This window comes from Molothrus aeneus, chromosome 2 (genome assembly GCF_037042795.1).
Source record: "Molothrus aeneus isolate 106 chromosome 2, BPBGC_Maene_1.0, whole genome shotgun sequence".
In the NCBI taxonomy this organism is placed as follows: Eukaryota; Metazoa; Chordata; class Aves; order Passeriformes; family Icteridae; genus Molothrus; species Molothrus aeneus.
Genome location: NC_089647.1, coordinates 55,833,717 through 55,857,417, shown reverse-complemented (window position 1 = coordinate 55,857,417; position 23,701 = coordinate 55,833,717). Strand labels below are relative to the sequence as shown.

Genomic DNA, 23,701 nt, shown 5'->3' with positions numbered 1-23,701 from the left:
TGGAGAGGCCACCAGGACCCTTTCTTTATCCTCTAAAGCACCCAGGTGTCATCACCTCATTTTCTGCAGTGCCCAATCACATCCATGTGCTCTAGAAATGCCTGCTGCAAGGCCAGAGGACCTCATTGTGGGGAGCCCAAAGAAGGTACTCAGTGACTAACATCAGTTTGCTGAGGCAAAGGTTCACAGCTTACAAACCTGGGAAGCTCAGACAGGAGAGAAACAGACAATTCCTGACATATGCAAGGCCTGCACTGGGGTTTTCTGGCCTGTAACTTAAGACTCAAATTGCTCTTATGTAAGCCATATTGAGCACATTTTTTATAGCAAGCCTGTGCTGTTCTGGGAAGAGCAAGCCTTTTGAAGAGTGGGATAACCAGGAAATGACTGCAGCACGGACAAGGAAGTGAAGCAGAAGAATCAGCAATCACTTGGGATCTTCATCACTAAAGATGACCAACTTCTGTCCCACACTCCCAAACTACTGGGATGATTTTGCACTCTTCTAGCTCCTACTCCTCTCCCTGTGTTCAAGGTCCTTTCCATCTGACCTGGCTCAATTTGATGCTGCCACACTAAGTGGAGCTGGCACACAAATGGTATGTGTGTACTAACACATACATTTATATAAAACATTCACAGCAGGCACCTTTGGATGCCTAAATTAAAGCTCTGCATAGGGAAGTACAGGAAGTTAACTCTGATGAGTTGATGGAATTACAGACTTTTCCAAAAGTTGAACAGGGTTAGCTTTTTAAATCTTTGCCTGACTTGTGGCAAAAGTAAGCCTCACTTAAGAACCATCTTTTCTTTGATGAAGATCATCAGTGATTAACCTACTCTATGAAAAGAGAAATCTAGGGCGTACTTAGGAATATGATCACCGTCAGTGTAGCATAAAGTGAGCAATACAGTGATATATCCCTCCTCCTCAGAGTCAGGGATCATCTGGAAACTGCTTCAAAAGCAAATACAAAGACAAAACTTAAAGGAAGAATCAACATTAAATGTGAGATGCTTGGTTCAACTCAAGAAATGCTCTGACAACAGCTTCAAGCATTCAAATAGAAAAATGCATCCCTACTTAATATTATTGATTTTTTGTCTGGAGAAAAACCCACAGACCATTGTGTCCAAGCTGTGGGAGATGCTAACTGAAGGCAGACAGGTGAATGCGGTCAAAGTCGGTACTTTGTTCGAACAACAAAACTCAAACAGAACAAAAAGCTGGTCAAAAAACCCCTTGTGGTGAAGTCAGTTTCACTCTCTGAAATATTTTAATTTTATTACATCTTCATGGTAATGAGGTAACCCCTAAAGTCTTTTGGCAAAATTCTAACTTTTTAGCCTAATGGGAATTTTTTTAGTGACTTCAACAATGGCAGGAACTTTGCCATGAAATTGCAATCAGAATTCAAAATGCTGCTGCGATCATTAACCATGTCATGCTTTGGTCTAAATATGGCAAACTGATAATCTTGATTACAATTTTACAGCACTTTTATAAAGGGTAGAAGTTATTCACAGCTGCCATCTAAGGAAGGCAGGTAGCTGACAAAGGAGAGCAACAAACTCCTGGAAGATCACCGAGTAACTCTAAAATGAGACTTGTATAAAAAAAAAAATCTTCCTTTCTCCATTTAAAGTAGAGGGATACCATGGATGTTAACCTTCTGACCTCCAAACCAGGAATGTATTCACTGTATTTGCATGCAGTGCCATATCTTTACTGAATTCAGCAACGAGCAAAAGAAGATCTTTGATCAGAACACAAAATTAATTTATGTACTAGAGGCTTCACAGAAAGCCACTGAACTTTTGGGAAGAATAGGAGAATAAATTGTCTTTGTAGAGTTAGTCATGAAACACGTGATTAGCATTTTCAGTTTGCAAAATAATCTCTACTCAAGCAGAGCTCCCAAGCAAGACTATTTTTTCATGTTGGGAATATTCAGGTCCCAAGAGTCTGGGAACATCCTTGAAGAGGATTATATCTGAAATTATGATTATCCATTGGTCATTATTTTCATTTCAGTTAAGACAGAGATGTGAATGAAATACCATTATATGCAGCAATGAAGAGGAAATGAAAAGGGGGTCAGATTAGAAGCAAGGCCTGATCTCTTCCAAAGCATGGGACTGATGCAAGTGGGCACTCGGTGACAGCACTTCTGGCAGTGCTGGCTGTTGAAGTCTCTGTTAACACCCAACCAAAATCTTGAGCTTTGTGTACTGCCTAAGCCTGACATTTGGCCTTTCCTGACACAGAGCATAGCTGGGAAATGTCAACAGCCAGAACAAATATTACTGCATGTACCTGGCAAATCACTCATGAAACACCCTTATGACTCTGTAGAGAACCTTGTAAGATGGTTTTGCTTTCTGGAAATAACAGATGTACTGGCAATACACTAAAATTTTGGTCTACCCTACCCCCTCGACTTTTGTGAGAACTGACATGCAGGGAATGTGACATTGCAATTGCTCCAGCCTCTTAGTCAACTTAGTTAATTTTTCTGTGAAAACAAGAGAAAAAAAGTGAAGGTCAGTTTGTAGGTTGAGCACCTACAAATTACTTCAGGAGGGAAGTTTTTTCTTTTTCCAAAGGTGTCCAGATCCTTGTCTCCCTTTCAGGATGGTCTGACATAATAAGTATGTAGAAGACTAGGACAGGTCTAAGTATATATATATATATTTTCATCTCTATCTGCTTTTGCTAAGAAGAATATTTCCATGTTTTATTTTAAATAACATGATTTTCTAATGTAAAAAATTATGCAGACTAGTGCAATAAGGAGAAATCCTGAGTGAAGAAAGTAATCTTTAAGGTTACAGTATGGGCTTTCTTGATGTGTATGCACTGTGCCTAAAGTTTCTTCTGTCCTTTCTAGGAGCCTGATTTTCTGCAAAGTAATCTAAATATGCTGCAGTCTGAAGATAAGATTGTGTGTTCAGTGTACAGGAATACGTTGCCATTTTTCCTTACCAACACCTCCCACTATTACTCGGCATGTAGAGGTATTTAATTTGTTGAATTCAACCTGTCATCTGTAACAAATATGTCCTAATCCAATTATATGCATCACAGTTCACTAAGAACCACGTAGGAGCCACCAAGCCTTCTTCTCTTTGATCATCCCTGATTTGCACAGTGGCCAGGGGCAAAACCCCTGGAGTCTGCTGAGAATATATGTGGAGACAACCTGCAAGGCACAACACCTGAGTGCTACATATTTGATATAAATGACAGTTGTTTAAAAGGCACTTCAGCTTCCATTTTACAAAGTTCATTATCATAGCACATGTTTTAACATCAGTTCTTTCCCTCTATTTCTCTCTTTTCTTTTATACTGCTGTGCTTTTTCTGATTCCATGGTGGTATTATTGTTGAATACATGGCTGCAACTGTGACTCGATAATTGTAACTATCTGGTTTCCCTCTTTGCCATTAATCTAGGTATTGACTTCTTTTCTTAAGAGTCATATATTGCTATGAGATCAGCAGAGGAAAAGCTCTTGGAAAAGGGGCAGAAAATACAGTTTCTATCCTATGGAAAATTCAGGCATTTGAGAGCTTGTACAATTACAAACTGACTTAAAATATTACATTTTGAAAAATTTACTATTGACCAAAGATTTTGAAATATTTTGTTTTAGATATCTGGGAATTGTGCACCAAAACACTCTCTTTACACAACTGAAATGTTTCCTTTTAATGCTATTTAAACCTCTATATTATATAAATATAAAACTTTCAAGCACTTGTGTTTATGCAGTTACATATGAGCCAAAATAGTACAGCTTGAAGCTTTCAGGTAATTTCCCTTTAAAACATTTCAATACCACAAAACATTGTTTCATCTACATTTTTGGTGAGGAAGCAAGTTCTTTTAGAGAGTTTATAAGACTGACATGTAGCTATTCCTTCAGGATTTCCTTTGGGAAACCTGCAATCAGCTATTTATTGTACAACGACCATTTTTTAGCTAGCATATGTGAGTATATCAAGATCATCATTGGATTAATATATTTTTGGTTTGCAAACAGAATCTTTCAAAGGGGCAATGGGATGTTGTGCAGACAGACTGCAGCTGCAGATTTGTTGGAGCTATCAGACAATATTGAATGTCTCCTGTCCAAACGCTGAGAGCTACGAGGCTCTATTGACTTCACTGCGGAAAGGGATCACAATGAATGAGATTTAGGAAAGGATTTAAAAAAAGAGGACAACATTTCCTTATCAAAAAAGCAGTTCACAAAACTTGAGCCTTCCATTCAGGTTTAAAATAAAACTGTTCTCCTGACCGAGCCATTAGACAACACATGGACTAAAGTAGATGTTAAAATATATTAGTGTTTAAACTGTTGCTAGTTCACTTGGCCAGGAGGAAGATATCATATATAATTGGTTGTAATATTCATATGTTTATGACAAAGACAGCACGGTTTGGATGACAAACTTAGCGGGAAACTTTTCCTTTTTTTTCTCTTCCCCCCTTATGGAAATTGCTGTTTTGATGGCAATCATTAAGGAAATAATAGAAGCAATTTTTTTTTGGCAGCAGGTTTTTAAAAACACAACCTTAAGAGTCCTTTAATGTTATTGGACTAAATAATGATTCAGTGAATTAATTTAGTCCTCTTGCGAAAATTAACTGTTTCAAAATTATACACATATACAAACCACCTCACTCAGAACTGAAACACAGCCAGGCTTGCCCAGCTGCAAGGTGGCAGCCACAGAGACAAATGGTGTAACTTTGTAGCTTGACTAATCCTGGACAGGACACTAAGGAAAAGCATTTCTTTTGCAGTCGTTTCCATGGTATCTTTAACACCCACATTCAGCAAGTAGGACACTGGTTGTTAAAGTCTCATCCAAATAAATCCTACAAAGTAAATTGCATGGAACCCAATTTATCTACCTTGAATGAAGTTTGCTGGGATTTGAACCTGTGACTTCAAGAAAAAAAACCCAGACGCTTCAAACTTGATGTGCAAATCATTCAGCCATTCTATCAGCTTTAAGACATACACAGTAAATTTGAGACCATACACATACATGTACTAAATCTACACACAAACAGATGTACCTACATTTGCTTGAGATTCATCATGCCCATTGATTTCTGCTAATTCCTTGGCACTTTTTAACTGCAAAGAGTGAAAAAAAAAAAATCAAAACAGAACAAAACAAGCACATTACTTCAGTATTTCACACAGTTATCTTTGATTTATTTGAAGGAGTGTTTTATAAAGCTTCCAATGAGAAAAACAGATGGAGCATATAATTCTAATGAGTTTTTGCTCAAACCATTTTGAAACCAACATACTTAAGGTTTGATAGGTTGGCAAAAAAAGAAAAATAATAGAACTGGGTTATTATTTTTTAAATAATAAGATTAGAAAGTAGTTTCAAGGCATAAAAGGTACACAGATTTCTCTCTCAAGAATAATAAACAATTTAATTTACCACTGTTGTTGCTATTAATTTAAACTTTACAATATCTGCAAGTTGCCACTAGCTAAATAGTGTTTTGCCAATGATTACTTTTGCATGATATATTTTGAGGTAAGATGCCAAAGTGCTACTATACATTGTCTTCCTGACAACGTACCTAAGTAACTGACATGGCTCCTGGGTATGATGGAAAAGGAGGGGAAGTGAAGAACAGCTCTTTCATTTAACCAGTGGCAGGAAGAACCGAGGGGACACTGCAAATATATGACCTGAACAAAAACTTTTTTTCCCCTCCTGAATTAGCTTTTAGGGGAAAATCCAGGATTACATTGGGAATTGTAAAGATCACTCTCAGGAGATTTAAGGAAAGTCCTAGCTCACATCTTGAGCCACAGTGAAATATGCTGTCATTCATCCTGTGATTGAGCAAAGAGAGCAAAGAGGAGACACCGCAGCTCTCCTGAGCCTATAAGCCACAGAGGTTTGTATGCTTAAATGAAACTCATAGAATCATTTGCTCTTTAGGTTAAGCTCTGAAAAGACATGCTTTTATTGTAATTTAATTCACAGTAGATATCATGTGGAGGAGGGGGATGGAGGGAGAGGAGATGGATCAGGAACAATAAACACAACTTTCCTCTGAATTCCTTCTTTTTTGCCAAAGAAATTGGGTTTGATGTAACTGTTGATTCTACAGCTCTGGCTCTGATTTGCAACAGTTCTAAAATCCTAATGAAACAGAACACTAATATGTATTGATTAGTGTCTGACTCAGAAGTGTTGGTGGACTACAATCCTAGGGGTTTGGTTACCTCCATCTTATTTTTGCTACGTGGCAAAAACAGCTGAACTGAGTGTGATTCTGCTCCCAGCTGTTCAGTTTCCAATCTGACACTTAGGGTAAACAGGCCATGGTCTGTTTGTACCTTATGCAGGGCTGTGAACTGCACCAATTCAGGACCTAACTAACTGCTCAAGCCACTAAACCAGTCCTCATGGAGAGGGAAGAGGGCAACACTTCCTGATAAAGTAGTACAAAGGATATCTGGGGACTGCAAAATCATCAGGTCTCCTGGTTCAATTCACTGAAGCTCATCTTTCAAAAGCCTCAAGAAGTCTGAAATTTATACTGACAGCAGGGTGGTGCATTTCCAATGAATGCTACATGTTTTCCCTACTCTGATAAAATAACCATCCTGTGAAATCACTCCACTGTGAGGATAGCTGGTAGGAATGAGTTGAGATGGCTGCTTCCAGACAAGCACCAGAATGAAGTATTTATGGATCGCAGTTTAACCGGAAGAGCTGTTTCCTGATTATGCCAATTCTTCATTATTGGCATAATTATAAGCCACACATTATAAGCAGTCCTGTTGGGTTCAGCTGAGTTACTTATCTGAATATGAGGTCAGGAGAGCATGCTTAGTTTTGTAGAACTGTTCTGCATGCTGATGAGAGTGTCCTGAGTTCTCAAGGAATGCAGTTTAGTCCTTACACTTTGCCTTTCCCCGTCTAGGTTTATAAAATGCCATCACCCCTTGGTGACTGTGGCTACCTGGCAAAGTGCTCTTCTGGTGACATGCCACATCCCCATCAGCCACACGTGGGTTTGATGGGAGACTGGGCTCAGCCTGCAGCCCACTTTTTTCATGCAGGCTTTTGCCCTGCCAAGGCTTCCCTCCATTATCACCCTGGCACTACTTCTTCAGTTGATATAATGCAGAGAGGATGCCTGAGCCTCTCCATCTCTTTTATTGCACACTTTTATATGCTCTGAAAAGGATGCCAGAGCTTAGGCAAGAAGCTGCTTGCATCCTTGCCAAAACTAGGACCTCTGCAGTGGAGATAATGGTGGAAAACTTAAGGGTAGAAAGTGTGCAGCTGCATTCCCATCGGTTAAAGGGGTGAAGTCCCTTTTTGTACAATATATTTTTTTCTAAATTATTATTTAAGTTATATTCTTCTCTCACATGTTAAAGAGAAATGCTGGAATAGGAAGCTTAGAAAAATGTACAATATTGGAAAAACAGAACTTGCCTTGCCCCCTACACTGACTCCAGGGTAAATCAGGGGCAAGTGTGATGTTAGCAGTGGACAGTGTGCTGAGGCAACACACAGAGCTAGTGCTAGCAACAACCAGGAGCCTGCCTGGAAGGAGAAGGGGTGAGGAATCAGAAGTATCTGATAATCTAATGCTGTGGTGGGGTAGACCTGACTCAAACCAGAGGGCATGAATCCCTCAGACAACCAGAGCTGAAGGGCACATGCCAGATGTGATTCAGAAGCCTTCTGACTACAGCAATGCAATATGGTGCACCAGCAAGTGGGACTTCTCCCAGCAGGACATCCCAGCCTGGATGTGGCTGGGAGCATGGAGCAGCCATGCTTGGATGGAGCTGCACCCCCCCGTACACATACCCTGAGTGAGGCAGGGCAGGATCCCTGTGCCAACTTGGGATGAAAAGGCAATTTTTAGCAAACTTATCACAAAACCAAGCCATAAAGTCAAGGCAGGAGTCCTGTGCTATTTATTTTTGAAAGAAATGCTCTATTTATTTGGCTTGGCTGCATGATTTTCAATACCCATTGTGGATAAAACACACAGATAAGCTTGGTGCTTGTAAAGGAAAGCTGTGAGTCTTGGCAAGTGGGGGTCATTACTGCAAAGGCTTCTGCTGTTCTGGAAACTTTTGGAACTTGTTCAGGGTTCTTGGAGGAGCACACTGGCTGCCTAGCACTCTTCAGGAATTCTGGCTACTTACAGTCTTGGCCTCAGGCGCGTTTCAGAGCTAATTCTCAAGAGAAATGCAGATCTAGCCTGCCTTTCTTCCAGCTACTGTTTCGCCTGTCTGCCTAGCATGAGTGCACATTTGATTCGCAATTAGCAGCAGTCTGCAGAGATTCAGCAGTCTGCCCTGGTGGTCCCTACTGGGCCTCACATTGCAAGATCTTCCTATATGTTTTTGCAGCATATAATTGCTACAAAGACATAAAATAACTTTGTGCGATTTTTGTTTTTCTTTTTTTTTTTTTTAAAGCACTTTAAAATGCTATACCTTGAAAGTCATGTGAAAATGGAAATGAGATCCAATTAACTCAAGAGACCTGGTGGAATCTGTGTTTATAAAGATTCTGTCATTACCAAATCCATTCTTCCTCATGGCATTTTCTGTATTACAGTCTTGCCTCAGCTTTCATTTAGGTTATCTCTGTGACCATAACTACAAAGAACATAAAAGCTTCCAGAATCTAAATTATTACTTTGTAGAATACATTTGTCATCAGATATGTTCAAAAATAAATGTTCAATGTGGAACAATGTCCTAGCTTTCATAATGAACATTAAAAAAATCAGAAATAAACATAATTTACTTTTCCTAATGTGTACATCAAATGTATACATCAGTCTGCAGACATATTCCGACATACATGAAAAATCTTGAACATTAGAATCGTCAGCATTTTGAATCTCTGCCACTTAAGCAATTCAGATTCCCCCAGACCTTAAACTGCAAATACTTAACCAAGCCATCAAATATTTTAGCTGAAAGTTTATATAGAAAGGGTTAAAAAAAAGGTCTGAAAGCAGAGACTGTGCCTCTGCTGCACAGGTGGGGATTTTCAATTTCAGTGTGTCCAAGCCACATGTTTTCTACACAAAACACATAATTGTGCACACTGTGCTTGCACACAAAGCACTGTTTCTTCTCTAGATTTACAGGTTTAGGGCCAGCCTTGCTTTTTGCTGTGTAGCTATCCATCTTACCATCCTTATAAAACAATACTGTCAAATATACTTCTCTGCGTCATAGTACACCTTAGTATCAAAGAAGGTGGGATAATCAGATTTACAGAGTTTTGATTCTCACTGGTTAAATAAGTGCATTGATAACTACTTTTTTAAGGCCATTATGATAATGCTACTGTAAGTTTTTTATATACTCATACTTGTGTGAACTACACAGGAGATGCCAAAATGTTTTTTTCAATACTATTCTTGAAAGGAAGAGCTGTTTTGGCTCAGCTATATTTAACTCCCCCAACATTTTTTTAAATTCAGAGCAAAACCACTTATCACTGATATCTATGTAGAATACATAAGAGGAAAATACTACTCAAGACATGAAATCCAATATTGGATAGTATATTAAGTAAGGGTCCATTTTCACTCTATTATCTGAAACTCTGTTAGCCTAATCAGAGCAGACAGACAGGACATATAAGGTTAGGTCTGGCTCACAACATATTCTGTGGTCAGACTCCTACAGATTTTGGAGGTGAAGCCATGAGACTTTCAGAGCTAATGGTTTTGCCTTCCTTCCCCTTAGCATGCCTAAGCCAGCACCTTTCTCCTGCCAAAATCACTCACCTGTTCCTGCAGGACTTTAAGCATTGCTTGTGTATGCGTTTGCTCTTCCTTTGCTTGCTCCAGTTCAGACTTTTTGTTATTTAATTCTTCCTGTATGCTCAGCAATTGCTGCACAAACAAAAGAAGTTTCTGGTTAGCCTCGTCTGGATCCAAAGCAGTTTAAAATACCCAGTTTGACAAATCCTCATTTCAAACAATGTTTTGCAGTCTGCTCCTACATTTATTATTGTTGCATAATCTGCTTTGTCTAAATGGACCAGAGGTAAATTATTTTCATCTGCATCTCCTTCTGCGGCAGTGCACCACGAGTAATGCATCTGTTAATGTGCATTAAGCTATTTGTTACATTAAAGCAGAAACTCCTGCTACAGTATGTCACCCACAGAGTGACTGTCACATTCGTCTGAACCAAAATCTTATTTGTAGAAGTATATGTGCTGGTTTTAATAAGACTGGGGTAAACACTATGGTACATAAATAATTTAAAAGCACAGCCCTTTAATATAATTAGTTATTGGCCCACAGCCATTTTCATTCTATGCAAAGCAATATTCTGGAAAGCTTTCAGACTGACTTGCCAAGAAGACAAAAGCTTTCCCTTTTTTTTTTTTTTTTTTTGTCTTGTGCTACAATATTTATTAGATCAGGAAGACTGATGCCCTATAATCAATATATCAGTCAGGGAGACTGCTGATCTACTGTCAAAACAAAAAGCTATGACCAAAATCTATTTTTATGACGAGAATTCTGAGATGAAGGAGCACATTTGAAAGCCCACGTGCCCTGGTCTCGGCTAGCTTTAGATTCTGCATAGATTTATTGTGACTGTCAGGAACAGGTCAGTAGATTTAATTCTGAAATACTTATATGTTTTTGCATTGATTTTTGAAGAATGTTAGACAATGATGAAGAGCAAGAGCAGACAAACAGGTTAAGAAAAGAGTTTATGTGTTTTCTCTCAGTGAATAAGAAAGGAAACTATGATTTTCTGGGGCAACATATTGCTTGTTAGCACACTCCATTTAAAGGAGTAATTGAACTACTAATTGCTTTACTAACATGCATTACTGATTTAACCATGTACCTACATCTAAAGCTTAGTTTATGGTTGTGCTTAGGGCTGGTGGCTGACTCAAACAGATGATGCAGGTGTTCAGCCTCCTGGTAAGTTACAGACAGCAAACCTAGAAAAAAAGTCTTGGCCTTGTTCCACTGCACTGGAAGTCCCAGGCATCAAAGGACATGGTGTCAGCATTGTTTTCAGAGTGACTTGGAAACAGATGACATTTCAGGGACTGGTGGAGTTATTGGTAGTGTGTTTCTGTTGTAAGTGAACATCAGTATGATGGATTAATTCAGCCACTGAAGTAAAAATACATGTGGGTATATGTCTGATTATATCTCACACACTCTACAGTCCAGCGGAGTTGGTTAGCTTTTTGATGGATCATGCCGCCTGGACTGCTCCCTGGGAGCCTTCAAGAGACATTGTGGTATGGGTTTTCACTCTATCACAGCACAAGACCATTTTGAATCTCAAGATTTTTCCATGAAATAAATAGGTCTCTTCCACTGAGGCTCATACCCAACCAGCTTTTGTGTGGGAAACTCTGCTTTGGCATTTCTCCAACAGGGACGCGTTCACCTTGCCTGTTGGGTACTACTTCCCACATTTCCAGAAGATAAACTGGATTTGCGTGCACTGCCACAGGTCACACACTGATATCCATGCAGAAGGGACCATCTAGTCACCCCATGTAAGCTCATAACATACCTATAAGGGTCACCTAGGATAGCTCTAGCTGATGCCTGCAGTTTTGAGAGAATGGACTCTAGTCCTCAGGAGAGAAGCAGAGAACAAGAGACCAGAAAGATGCCATGAGCCCTCTCAATAGTCACTAGCTGAAGCACTGTGATAAGCAGACTGTCACCTACCTAATAGCAGCTGGTGAGATTTCCTCTCCTTTGCATCTGCAACCTGTTTGACCTCACACACCTGAACATATAATGAGAAAGGAGTCTTTGCCCTTATTTCAGAATCTTCTCTGAGCAGTTATGTCTCACCAGTGTGGCCAGACTCCATCTTGGTTGAGAGAATTTTACTCCAGCTTCTGGGAAAAGCCCTACAGGCCATCCTTTTGAACAACATAAAATCACATCTGGAAGATCCTAAGTGAGTTTTCATTTCATCCTGCTCCTGAATAATCTTTCACTAGTGAACGACTGTTACAAAGAGGAAACCAAGACTGACTCTTGGGTTGAACTTGTTTACACAACTGAACTTAAACTTCCTTTTCTATCCCACCTACCCCCTCTCCATGCTTCTTCCATGGACACGTTTCACTTATTGTGGATCAGCTCACAAACTTCCACTGTTTTGTTTTCACATCTCCCACTGTCATCTCCCACTGTGATTTAGTCTAATTATATATCTCTTCTTTTGACCCTGACTTTTCCTGTTTTGTGTTTAAGGCAATTTTTCCAAAACTGTCTGAGCATGGGAGGAATTGGTGTGGAAGACACTGAGGGCATGAGAGAGAGAGATAGAGGGAGATGTGATGTTCTGCATCTTTGTACTTGGCTCTGGACCAGTGAGGAACAGGAATCCCAGGAAAATATCCAACATTCTCAGTTTCCCTGGGGTAAAAGAGCATGCATTCTATTTGGAGTATGAACTACAAAGCGCTTGATATGAGATAAAACCTTCTAGCAATCTTAGTGGTTAAAATGTCAACTATAGAAGGTTTACTGTGTGTGCATAGGCTCCAAAGACACTAATTGTGTCCTATTTTCACAGGGGTGGAAAGCAGAGTGACTAAGATATCCTATTCCCATTCATACATAAGGTTTTTCATTCACAGGACTGGGACCTTCCCATTCAACCTCCAGAGATGTCAAAATTTTTTAAAATTTGGAGCCATCCCTTGGGGGTTTAACTTTCTTTTTCTCTCCCTCATATTTATCTCTAAAAGCTGCAGAATCTGCTAATTTTGCATGGGTCGGGTTTGCATATTTCTTTTTCCTGAGTGGTTGATGCTGCAACCAAGAAGTTGTAACAAGGAGTTATACCTGCCAAACAGCATATTTTTCTCCTTTAGTCTCATTTTGGAAAATAAAAAAATAAATGTGACTGAAAAAAATATCAGCCTAAGACAGATGAACAGCCGGAAAAATTTCACCACAAACATGTGATGTTTGGCAAAGTTAGAAGCAAATGGGGAAAGGATCTTACACTGGCAGAAATGAGACAAGTTTCATAACAGGGACTGCTGACACGCCGGCTTATAAACTGACAGGTTTTCCATAAAGATTATAATGAATGATGCCAACATGTAGGTATTAATTATTCAGAATTACTTGGTTTTTCATACATAAATCTACTTATTAAAAATTGATCCTATAGATATTTCTTTTGCCCTTCAAATTTCTTGCAACTATATACCACAATCAATCAAAATAAAAAAATATCCTTGGTTTCAATAATTATGCTGTCTGATACTGTTCCACCTTCTTTGCCATCTCACACAGCCTTTCTGCTAAAGTTTCCCTGTGTAGGAAACCCACCTACTACACTGATGGTCACCACAGCTATACAAGTGTCTGTTCTTTCAATCTTGTCTCACATCTCTGGCCATTCCCTTTAAGCCCTGATGCTCCTAGCTTTGTGACACAGCATTCAGACAGAGGTTACCCAGTTTTATCAGGCAAAGAACTGATTTCATGGCTATACAGCCAGGAAATAACTGGCTCATATTTCTGTTCTATTCCATGTCCCCAGTGTGCAATTCTTTGGGTCTGCATGTTATGGAAGTGTCTTTTCCCTGAACCAAAATGCAAGTGTCAGGAAGCGGAAAAGCACATCACAGAGCTCATCAGAGCTCTGATGATCCTGAAGAGAGACACCTGCAGAGCTCCACCAGTAGCAGCCTGGAAGCTCATCTGGTCTACCAAAAGCGTTTGTCTCCATGGCTGCCAGCTTGACCCAAGGAGATGGAGCTGTGTAGTGCAGTAGGACCAGATCAGACTGGCAGACATCACTAATATCCTCTTACTGGTATTTCCAGAGAGGAGATGGGAAAGCCAGAAAGAATTAACATCCTGGTTGCCTGTCCAGAGATCAATCAATGCATTTTAGACCCCCTCAAAAAACACAAGACATTGCTTCCAGTGGCAATTCTGGAACTGGTCTGCATAGAAATGGTAGATATCACTATTCTTTCTTTAGTGAGGACCAAATCCTCCCTGTACATAATAAGCAGGTAGCTAATTTCAAGATGCGAGGTGAAAGAGGGTGTGTGTTTTATTTTGATTTTTTTCCCCACATTCCCACTCCAATGCTGAATCTCTGCCAGAGACAGTTCAGTACCACCCATATTGCATAGATCTCAAAAGCACAGACAGAAAATTACCATCTTAAACCAATCTTCACAGCTTCTGAAACATTAAATATAGATAACATTATTGAAGCCAGCTGAATTACTCAGGCTGTGTACAATGCAGTGCCAGTGTGGCCAAGAATGCTAACAACTGAGCAGCACACACTGCCTCAGAATATATAAGGAGTCCTAAAGGGAAAGTAATAGCTTGCTGCTGTGTATCACTGTGCAGCCATGAAATACTCCTTCTCTTTCCTCTCCTTCTCCTTGCCCACAGTTCTTCATTGCTCCCCAAAAGGCAGTGTGGATTTGAATATAAGATATGGACATACCTAGAAGTGTGGCTGCATCCCAAGCCTAGTTGGACAGACAAGGATCCCATAAGGAAAGCATGACTTCCAGCATGAAGCCAACAACTTTTCATGCAAAGAAAAAGGAGGCAGATCAGAAGCAACCGCAGGGCCTGAGGCTGTACTTAGGATGCTGTAAGGCTGACAGAATAATGAAAAAGGAAAACCAGCATTTGACACAAGTTTAGCAGTTATACTGCTGAATGGTCCTGCCCCTGATATTTTGTTTATGATCTTCTCTACAGCTACTTGAAATGAAGTATGAAAAGGTTACAAAGAAAGGGCAGTAAGGAGGAGCAGACAAAAGAACATCTTTGGGGTGGGAGCGCTGATGTCGATCACAGGTTGTGCAGGCAGTTTCAGCAAACCCAGCCTGTTCAGCCACAGGAAGGAGGCAGACTCTCCCATTTATGGAGTAGATGCAGAATATCCAGAGATCATCTCTGTTAAAGGTCTCTGAAATCAGTGTATCAAACAGGGATGCTCTTACTTACACAGCTTAACTGAGCCAACTCAGTTGAATGGTCATCTTCAACACCCAGTGAACTCATGCAAACTGGACTCTCCTGCTCATATAATGTGTAGGAGAAACATACTCGTATTACTCTCCATTTATTATCTATAGCAAATATATCCCGATACAAGAAAAATAGATTCATTAAGTGCCTAAAGAAGGTGGAACTTAGGTGTCTCAAATAGGCAGGCTGTATCCCAATCAATGCTACTTTTTTCAGTCCAAAAGAAACCAACGCACAGATGTAAAACAGTAACCCTGGGAAGCAGAACTCACTTGTGCAAAATACTTGCCCCAAAACTACACAAGAATCAAAGATCTGAAAAGTATGAAATCACAACCATTCAAATGACTGCAGAGTTCACCTAAAAATTAAAGCACTCACTTATGATAGCAATTTCTGATGTTTTATTATATTTTTCCTTTTTCCCCAAGGAAAACCTTGTTCCATCTTTTCTAAGTTCATCTTATATAAAGAAAAAGAAGTTAAGAGTTTGCCAAATGGAAAATGAGAAAAATCGCAAGGAAATAAATGTTTTGATATTCTTAGAAGCTGTTAACAAATACAGAGGGGAAGGATGGTAAATGTTTCCTTTCAGAATCTTCCTAAGGTAGGAGGAAAAGAAAAAAATGAATTAAAATGAAATCAACCATTTGCAAAATAAAAATACAAATCCCTCTTCTAGTACTCCCATGGCCTGTCTGGAAGAGTGTCTTTCTCTTTTTGCAAGACAGACAAGATTTCATATCACAAATGGCCAGCACATGGCAGGCTTGAATAATGAGAAAGTGACTTCCCAGCTGAGCAAATATGCATTAGTAACAAGACGCTGATGAGGCCTGACAAATCACCAAGGAAACAGGAGAATGTGAAAGACAAGTCAAAGAAGCTTTAGAAATGAGCCCTCAAGGAAGTTAGCCATGTTGCAGCAAGGCATTATTAAAATAAAGAGTATGGCTGTGGGTTTGGGCTTTTTAAGGGATTAAAAAGAACCACAGTGTAATAGTGCAATGTTTCCCATCCCTGCCAGCTCTCAGGGACTGGCTGTGTCCCTGGCTGTACAGAGGGCATTATTTGGATGGAAAACAGGGTTTCCTCTTTCAGTGATGAAAGAGGGCTAGTAAAGAGGTGCACGTAGATGAATAGCCCAGCTCCTGCTTGATGGGCATTCACCTGCACAGTGAGTTTCCCTGGCTCTCTGGCCAGAGGCAAAGACCATGCTGAACATGTTTGCTCTGCAGGTTAACCGCCTCAGAGAGGGCCGAGGAGCTGGACACACACCTGATGGGGAAATGCATGTGGTGGCACTAAAGAACAAATCAGTCCAGCTGCTTCCTTAGGGAGGTGATACTATGCTTCCCTTCCCCTGCCATTAGACAGACTCCAGAGGTCCTGCTACAGCTCTACAGTGCTCAGAGTAGTTGCAGGCATGTATTCTAAGAAATAATGCAAAAGACAGATGGACACAGACACACTGAAACTAACTAGAGGGAGGTTACGGAGGTGGTGGTTTTCTTGAGTAAGGGTTGAGAACAAATAGACAGCAAGAAACTTTTTTTTTTTTTATTACACAGAAGGAAAATATTCCATGTGAGGGTAGCCAGCCACTTGAGCAAGGCCTCAGAGAAGCTGTGGAGTCTCCATCCTTGGGGGTACTGAGACCATAGCTGGACAAGGTCCTGAACAAAAGAGATGACTCCAGAAATGCCTCTGTTTTGAGGAAAGGTGTATACCTGACCTTCAGATGTACCTTCTGACTTCAGTTTTTATAGGATTCTAGAGAAGAGCTGATAGATATCAGAGAAGCAGCTCTCTATTTCTTTTTTTTTTGTGAGGCTTAGCGATTCAGCCACACCAGCTACAAGAGGCATGTTAAGGGCTGGGCAGCAGAGGAAAGGAGAGCATGGGTGATGTAATGAACAGTTTAAGAGACAGTCTACAGCTTTCCTCTGCCAAGTAATTTTCAAGTATACCTCTTACTCATCAAGAAAGACAAGTTGTCCTCAGTCAGCTATAGACTTTTGCAGCAAATGAAGAAAAGACCAAGTCCTTAGGGACGTTACAGAATGAATCCTTCATCTCAGAATTTAAATATACTAATAAGAACTTAGCTCTATAGCATCAGGGATCCCTCTCTGGGATCTGGGTTTCACAGCAAATTACACAAGGTCCTTTATTTTGGTGGTGGCCTGTGAAGGGGAGAAGCCTGACAAAAGCTCAGTGTACCTCATCTATAAAGCTCCCTTCTTTCTTTGCTAAATGAGGTGATTGAGATATCACATAGCCCTGAGTTTACTGACAGCAGGTGAATAGATCCTGATCCTGATCAAAGAAAGAGGGCTGATCCCAAATGAGTATCATGTTCCCGCTGCCCCTGCATCTGTCCTACAAGGCAATAAGTTGGCACCTTGCATGATGCACAGTCAAGAAAGACGTGATCATCTAGTCACAACAACAGCATCTTCTGCAGCCTTTCACCTGTACTATCCACTACGGGTAACTCCTCACCAGTTAATGGCACTTGAGCAGTGTGATCCCATCTCTTCTTCCATGGGACTGAAAATGAGCATGATACAGCATGCCTTTTCTCAACAAACCAAAACAGATCTTTTAAATTTTGATTTCCCATTCAAGAAAAAATATTTTATTTATTTTGATGGGGAATAAAAATTTAATTAGAAGAACAATATTATGGAAGAGAATCAATTTACCCGGTGTAATTTCCACTGAAACACAATTCCTAGTAATGGAAACAGAGTTCTTAGCACTGATAGCATCAAACACAATTGGAAATTCTAATCAGCAAGCCAATGCTAGTATTTAGGATCTTTTAAAAAATTCATGTAAGATCACTGGACTGTAAAACTTAAAAGATTTGTCCTTTGCCACCACTAGACTACACATGCATGTTAATGAACATATTAGTTGATTTATTTCATATTGTAAATAAAATGTGTGCACCGAATTACTTCTCTGTGAAGGGTTTATTCTTGCTGCCAATCTCAGTCTAGCTTTACCAGCACTAGCAGGAAAAAAGATGCTACTCTTCTCCATCTTACAACCAGAACAGCTGTCAGGAATATGGTGCCTAAAGTATCTGTGGGACCTTATTTACACTCCCCTAATATTATTGAAGTGGTGGTTGCAGAAGTGGGAAATCAAACACTACTTTCAATAAAGAAAGGCTGTTAAACAGAGAAGAGAAGCCATTTGGCTTGTCTGAGATCTGGTAAATAAATAGCACTTAATTGCCAGCTGCTCCTTTTTTTTTTAATATAATCAAAAGAGTAAGTGTTTTCTGAAGTTTAAACATGGATTGGACTGTACAGAGCCCTGAAAAGCCCAAGTGAACTAAGACAACACTTATGGGAACATTTCTCTCTCTCCTGGGGGATCATATATTTCTTAACCAGTTTTCAAATATCAGCCACTGGGTGAGAGAAGGAACAGGCATGGAAGTGAACATCTGGATGTTGGGTCCAGCCCCTCACACTTGACTTGTATCCATTCCCTATAAGGTTATCAGTTCTGTCATTACTACTCCAGTACCATTTTTATAGGAAAAAAAAAGAAAAAAGATCTAACTGGAATTCATACTGCAATTAAAACCATTTCCAACATAATTATTCTGGTCTGTTTACTTACCAGGTAAAAGTGCAAATAAAAGGGATTTTTTTATCTCTTATATTTATTCTTCTTTAATCCAGCTTTGGAGAAGAATCAGTTTATAGTTGTGCATAAGTACATTGGTTGGGTTGTATGCTGAATACATGTTTGGTGAGCAAGAGGTAGATGGAATAAAAAAAGGCTACAAATCTCCTCTCCACTTAGGCTATATTAATAAATATAGCCATAACATGCTCCATCTATTCAACAATGATCCTAATTTCAGCACTAAAGTGCTACTAGAACCTGTATATTTAAAGGTATATCATTGTTATAGTGGCCATGGCACTCATACAGCACCAGATTCAGCAATTTTCAGCCACCAGCATCTGTGTCTGTGGCTTCTGACATTTCAGGACGTTTGTACGTGAGAGAAAGGAATGGCTGTGACCGTTAACCACACACGTGAAGAATCTGAGACCTGCAGACCTCAATGCCAGCTGAGTCCTATTGGAACTTAACAGGTGGTAGATGGCTTAAAAGATCGATGAGGAAAAAAAGCCTCATGATGCCCTGCCCTCCTGTCTGTTACAACCTCCTGCACAGAAATGTTCTTTTTGTAGCTGCTCCCACTGAAAGAGTGTGAACCATGGCACTATTCAGTTCGACTACTTGTATGAGAAAAAGCTATGAAAAAAAGGGAAGACCTGAGAAGTGCCATCTTTGCTTGTAGAAAAAACTGCTAGCTCCATCTGAAAATGGATTGGCTCTACTCTAATGGCTGGGGATGGTAGAAATCCAATTAATTTCAAAGGCAGCATAGTGAGGCCAACACTAATTACCTTTGGATTTTCTACTCAGAAGAGTTACTATATTTTACAGGTACATGGTCTTGCTGAAAAAGCTGATAGATGCCTCTTGGGACACTTCAATTTGATAAAAGGATTGTAATCTGTCTCCCAGTGATGGTACTGTGGAAAATGTGTGCTCCCCACAGTCTGCACCACCCTGACCACCCTCCTTTGAGGGAGCAACGAGTGTAAAGAGGGAGCTGCAAGGCACTCCAACAGCAATTCCTACCCTCCCAACCACAAAAGTGAGGCATATCACAGACAAAACAGTCCTACCCTGCATGAACACTGAAAGCCTGAAATGAAGGATAGAGCTGGATATTAGGAAAAATATCTCTACCAAAAGGGTTGTCAAGCTTTGGAACAGGGTGTCCAGGGAAGTGGTGGAGTCACCATCCCTAGAGGTATTTAAAAGATATGTAGATGCTGTGCTTAGGGACATGGCTTAGTTGTGGACTGGGCAGTACTGGGTTAATTGTTGGATTTGCTGATCTTAAAAGTCCTTTATCACCTAAATGATTCTGTGATTTTATGATTGCTAGTCATCTGGCATTTATCAGAGCTCTTTAAAGAGGTGTATCAGTCTCAGATGCATGTGCTATTTATTTTACATGTTAAATGATTAGTAAACTGCAAAAGAAACTCCTTTTTTTTTTGCAGTTTAGGAAATGTAGGAAATGTCAGGAGCAATGTGGCTTTTGCAGAAAGACCTTGAGCTACATATTGAACAGCAAGGACAGGGAGGTACTGAACAGGTGATGATTGAATGTGCACTCTCTGCTGCAGCACCAAATGGGGAAGGGTCTCTGATGTATACAAAGCAAAACGCACAGGCAGTGGTTCTGGCAGCTCCTGACTTCTGAGTGCTCAGGTTCACAATCTGCATTGCAATTCAGGTTTTGGTATTGTCCAGGGAGAAAAAGAAGAAAAGACAAAAGTGGACTCTTATCACACTGCATCAGTGACACCCATGTGGGTCATCAGCAGGGCCAGAATATGTTCAGTCTCCTGCTGAGACATGCTGAGCTGAGTTGGTGGCACTCCCAGCAGTGTATCAGCCCTTCTGTCAGCCCTACACCCACCACACACGACTGTTCCCTTTGTTCTGGCTTTCCAGCTTGAGCACTAATTTTAAGAGAGGCACTGTGGCGCATCCCCTGCTGCTGCAATAACCCCGTGGCTGGGCTTTAATGCACCCCTGCCAGCAAAGGGGAGCCTGTGCTGTCACTCTGTGTTAACAGTATGATCCCAAGCCCAGCCAGTGATTCAGGCCCCTCAGGGGATGGGGGCAATGAGGTGCCTCTTAATCGGCACATCTCAGCATGTGCAATAGCAGAATTGTAGGCACTAGTATACATTTCCTGGACATAACATTTATGGAGCACAGTTTAAATGGGGATTTGTGGATGACACCCTTGCCTGCAGGAGCTAAATTCAGCCCATCATGCTCAGGGAGTTATGAGAGGAAAGAACATTATCCTACATTTACATGATGCGGTGAAGCACCATGCAAAATTACCAGCCCATTGGCAAATGTACCAGTTCAGGAATCAGCACAGCTGTACAAGCATGGCCCCACACCTTGGCCAGTTAAGCCTGACAAAAAAAGGTAGAGCTAACTTGTTATATTAGAATCATGCTAAAGGGCATGTGCTCTGTAGACTCAGGATTAACCTGAGGCTTAAAACATTTCACTGAAGTGGTTCATGAGCCACAATCCTGGATGACCAGTAACAATCTAAAATTTACTCGAACACATCCTAATGAGTGTCATCTTCTTTGTGGAAAACTGACATTTTTTCAAAGGCTTGCTAAGACTATCAGTTTCAGACAGATTGTATAAAGGATCTGGGAACCACATCATTAATTCAATAGAGACTCACTGTTAAATTCTGAACCTTGGTTTCAAAGCAAGGTGGCAAATAAAGGTGGCAAGTACATTTCTTCAAGAATTATATTTGATGGACAATGTACTATGAAAGTATATTTTTCATGCTTTGTTCTTGGAATGGCTGAAAGATTATGTTGAGGATATTTTTCAAAAGAATTCTGCTTGCTGTTCCACATGCAATATGCTAAAACTAAATGGTTAAAATTTGGAGAAATTATATACCCACTGAAAATTGAGGCTTATGATTTCAACCATTAAGCAATACTACTAGGTGATATTTTCTGCATTACCTATAGTCATGTATCTGATGAAACATTTCAGACAGAGAGGCAAGATTAAAAAAATTCTTACAGCTGTGCTGTGAAGTGTTGCAAAAATAGTTACAACTAAAACATCCTTTCTTGTGATCACAGACTTTTTTTAGAGCATACCAAACACTGCTGGAAAAAGAGCCATTCAAAAAGTGATCGTCTTGGTATGTGTGTTCTCATATAGAAATAAATTGAAGGCAATACCACCTATGCAGCAGTGACAAGTTAATTCAATTTCCATCTCAAAATCAGGTAAAGTGTATCTCATTTGTTACCATGGATACAAGACATTATTTCCATTTGTTTGAGATCTCACAGTGGGTATGAAATTAAACTGTGACACAGTTTTATGGAGGAAGTTGACTGAAACCCCCTAAGTTCAATGTCATTAGTCCAAAGGATTTTCTTTTTTTAGACACAGCAAATAAGGAGGTTGCTACTACTGCCCATAAGGTACACTTCACAAGCAAACATCTGTGTGATTTTCCTGATGTTACTTTAGATCAGTGGGAGTGATGGAAGAGAAAAATAAACATTCATTTCATCAGTCCTGCAAACACAGGGAAGAATCCTGAAAAACATCCAGATGGTAGAAGTACATTAAAAATACATCGGTGGTGTGTTATTTGCTATTGTTTGGCACCAAATATGTTTACAAAAAATGTCTTGATTCTGAAAATGCATCTAATTTTTCTCAGATAAATCTGCTTTTCAGGCTGCAGTTCAAATCACTTGTTCTCTAGTTTTCAGAGTTCGAAGAAGTGTATGAAAAAATAGGGGAGAATGAGGAGAAAAGAAGAAGGAGAAATATGTTTTTCAATGCTGACATATATGAAGGGATCAGGAATTCAGTGGCATTCAGTTTACCTTGTCTGAAATTAATTTTAATATATACAAAAGGATAAAAGGGAATACAGGTCTTCTTGTTAAATTATTTATACTCAAGTCCTGGATATATATTTAATATTTCATAGTGAGAATGATTTCCATAGATGCTGAGCACCTGCTACACTGGTGGATTTCAGCTAAGGTTGTCATCTCTCAACACTGACAAAACCAAGCTGAGATAAAACTGAGTCTACCTAAATCAAAGGTTTATTTCTACATATTCATACATTATCTGCATGAAAATCACAAAGGTTATGAGATGTCATGAGTGTGGCTAATTACTGAAATCCAAAACCATCATCCAGCTGCTTAACTGACTGATAATTTCCCACCAAATATTCTGAACTTCACCTCCCGTGCTTCTGTGTTGCTGCTCTCCTCAGCATATTGTCAGACTGGATTATGTGCAGTGTCTTCTCCAGCTCCTTGGGCCATCTCTAATTATATCCCATTGGGAGCAAGTAGGTCTGACCCTGAGATTGCAAACTAGAAAAATTGAGAACCTCACAGCAAAACTGTCACGAACACAGGAACTCTCAGAGGAGCAGGGACTGCAGTGTCCACGGCCAGCTGAACAGAGAGATATGTCAGTAACTCTGCGTTATTGATTTGCATTATTAGCATTTGCTTGAAGTTCAATAAAAATCTATTTATATTCTACAGACTTGATTATACTTCATCCAGACCCCAGACAGAAAATTATAATAATGCCAAATGGGTGCTAGGGCTCCAGAATTTTTATTTAGTAGTATTTTATGCCTATTTTTCATTAATTTTAATGGAGAATTAACACCAGGATTAAATACAGCACAATCTTTACATATGGTGTTAAATTTATTAAAACCAGTGATATTTAAGTATCCATTTATATAAGGATAAGATCATGAACAGACCTCAAGCTTATCTAAAGTATACAGAAACCTTAAGTATTTCTGACTAATGACTTCATTCTGAAGTCTGGGAAAGATTTCATTCCTGAATTATCAATTACTTATTTTCAACTTTTAAAATATTTTGGTCAGAATTATTCCACCATACAATAAATCACCCTGATTTTGTAAAAATTTGCAGGCTTAAAGGGGC

The 23,701-nt window shown here is 39.7% G+C and overlaps 1 protein-coding gene across 4 annotated transcripts in view; it reads right to left on the bottom strand.

Annotated features, from left to right (window-relative positions):
- Positions 1-23,701, bottom strand: part of ENOX1 (ecto-NOX disulfide-thiol exchanger 1) — a 361,156-nt gene that overhangs the window by 18,304 nt on the left and 319,151 nt on the right. For all 4 annotated transcript variants that reach the window (XM_066545023.1, XM_066545020.1, XM_066545022.1 and 1 more), the window contains 2 exons: positions 9,831-9,938; positions 5,098-5,154 (listed from right to left, as the gene is read on the bottom strand). In XM_066545023.1, the coding sequence (XP_066401120.1) occupies positions 5,098-5,154; positions 9,831-9,938 (165 nt within the window). The remainder of the gene's footprint in view (positions 1-5,097; positions 5,155-9,830; positions 9,939-23,701) is intronic.